Here is a 2,604-nt window from a genome sequence, read left to right on the forward strand (position 1 = left end):
ATTTTCAATTTATTGAACTTAAGATTCAGTGCATAATTCTCATAAACTGAATGAATATAAAAATAAAAGTGCATGTAAGGACTCACAGCTTACAATTTGGCAACCTCAGTAAATTAAACCATAGCAGCTCAGGAGAAAAACAAAATTTTCCCACACTGAATAAAGTGAAAATAATGTGCATGTAATGATTGTTCTTACATTCATATTCACAAAAGATTACAGAGTCATTTTTGTTCAAGTCTTGTTAATGAACGGAAATTTAGTGTTTGGTGCTCCCAAAAAACAAAAAACATGTCCAGTCTCACTGACTGGACTCACTGGTCAGTGATCATTGACTCAGAGCTTACAAGAATTTACCAACTACTTCAGTTACTTACTTTGACCACATTAGTTCAGAAGAAAAACACAACTCACTATGGTAAACAACAAACAGCAACATATTGAGCTATGGCTCTTCCTCCCCCTCCTGTCTAGCCTGTTAGTCTGACCTCATCACATCACTTATTCTGGCCTACTTTTTTTTAAGATTTTTGTTTAGGAACAGAAGTTGGTCTACATGGTCTGAGCTAAGTGCACTCCTCTGTGCAGTGATTATATCTTCCGCGGTAGAGAAAACTCGTTCTGAGGAGACACTTGTCCCTGGGATACATAGGTATCGTTTTACTCGCTCTGGTGCTCCTTCCACCAGTTGAGTGGATTGCCTCCGGCAAGTGACATGGAAGCTGCCTCCTTGTATCTTGTCATCTCCTCCTCTGCCTGGTCCTGTGTGGTTCTGTGTTTCTTTGCAGTACTTGCACCATACGTTTCACCAAGTAGGTCGGCCAGAGTGCATGAGTCCCTTGCTCTCTTGGAGGATGGACCTGCAGAGATGTCCTCTTCTTCTCTAACTTCCACATGACCTTGACTGTCCTCCTTCTCTGGCACCACATTCACATCAGTCTCTGCTGTCTCCACTCCAGCCTCTTCCTGTTGATGTAAAGCAGAAATAGATTTTCTATGAATTAGTGAATCAGTTAGTATTATATGGCCAAATGTAAGTGACAATAATTGACAAAGTAACCCAATATAATGATTTTGTGTTATGTTTTACTATAATGAATAATGAATTATGTTAATACACTCACCAGCCAGAAAATTAGGTACCCCTGTACAATATAATACAATCCAATGTAACACCTCTGACATAAATTCTACCTTTACCAAGTTTAAAATAAGTTCATTTTTTCTCAACATTGTCAAGAATGTGGGAACTAAATTATATGTTTATCATTAAGGTTGTAGGCATAGCTTGCAGTGGTGTAATATTGGACTACATTATACTGAGTGTTTGAGAGGTGTTGTTCTAATTTTTTGTCCTCCTGTTTGTTTACATGTTTATGCTTTTTAAACTCCAGGATTATTCTATGCATTTACTCAAATCTGGTATTGATACTTCACTTTATATTTGTACATAAGATGTGAATGGATATTTTCAAAATTTTGTATATAAGTATTAACAATGCAGTCAAACAGCTTACCTGAAATAACCCCTGGATCTTTGCTGCCTCTGTGATGGCTCTAATATATATGTCCTGGCATTCATCATCAGACAGGAAGGGAAAAGCCTTGAACCTTGGATCCATAGCTGAGCATACATATAGAGTCTCCTTCTGCTCATCCATGTACCTCTTGCTAAGATCTTCATATATGGCTGATTTGATTTCTCTTATCAAGGTGGAATCAGTGGGGCTCTCTTGTAGATCATGGATCAGCTAAGCATGGAGTGGTGCTGCAACAGATAGTGTTGGGGTGCTTTCCTGTGACATAACAAGTGTAGCTACCTTCATGGGCTTCATTTACATTTACATTTATTTATTTGGCAGACGCTTTTATCCAAAGCGACTTACAAAAGTGCATACAGTAAGTATAACGACAGTACGGGGACAGGATGTGTACAGTTCCACAATGAGACAGTTCTCAGCTGAGAGCAAGGTCTGTTTGAGGACACAGTACTATCAGATTTGTACAATTACAGCCTATAGGGCAACTAATACGATACACCTTCAAACAGCAAACTTCAGCAACTTCAAACGGCGCAATGAGCGTCAGGGTAAAGGCGGCAACAAGAAACAATTTAAAAAGCACAATTTGAAAAGCACAGCAATTGACGACAGCCCTGTGGGGGGGTGGAGGGCAGCAATTGTGTGCTGGGTCAGTCCAGGTAGAGTCTGAAGAGGTGCGTCTTCAGGCCCCGTCTGAAGGAATGGGGTGAAGGAGCTGTCCGTAGCGGGACAGGAAGTTCGTTCCACCACTGGGGAGCGATGTAGGTGAAACGCCGATGTCTGGCAGAATGAGCACCTCCTGCCTTGACCATGCAAGGAGCAAGGCGTTCAGTTGCTGCTGAGCGCAGGGGTCGGGCTGGTGTGTAAGGCTGGATGAGATCTTGGAGGTAGGCAGGGGCTGTCCTGTTGATTGCAGAGAAGGCGAGGGTCAGGGTCTTGAATCTGATCCTGGCAGCGACAGGAAGCCAGTGGAGGGATTTAAGCAGGGGAGTAACATGGGAGAATTTGGGGAGGTTGAAGATTAGTCGGGCAGCTGCATTCTGGATGAGCTGGAGAGGCTGGG

General features: G+C 42.1%; 1 protein-coding gene across 1 annotated transcript; it reads right to left on the reverse strand.

The window, feature by feature from the left end:
- Nucleotides 1-258: 258 nt before the first annotated feature.
- On the reverse strand, nt 259-1,851 carry LOC118791738 (zinc finger BED domain-containing protein 1-like). Its single transcript, XM_036549163.1, has 2 exons — nt 1,518-1,851; nt 259-966 (listed from the first exon to the last, which is right to left on the reverse strand). Exons 1-2 carry the CDS (start codon nt 1,659-1,661, stop codon nt 661-663), a joined length of 450 nt encoding a protein of 149 aa, XP_036405056.1. The 5' UTR covers nt 1,662-1,851; the 3' UTR covers nt 259-660.
- Nucleotides 1,852-2,604: the final 753 nt, after the last annotated feature.

The sequence above is a fragment of the Megalops cyprinoides genome, chromosome 17, assembly GCF_013368585.1.
Source record: "Megalops cyprinoides isolate fMegCyp1 chromosome 17, fMegCyp1.pri, whole genome shotgun sequence".
Taxonomy (NCBI): Eukaryota; Metazoa; Chordata; class Actinopteri; order Elopiformes; family Megalopidae; genus Megalops; species Megalops cyprinoides.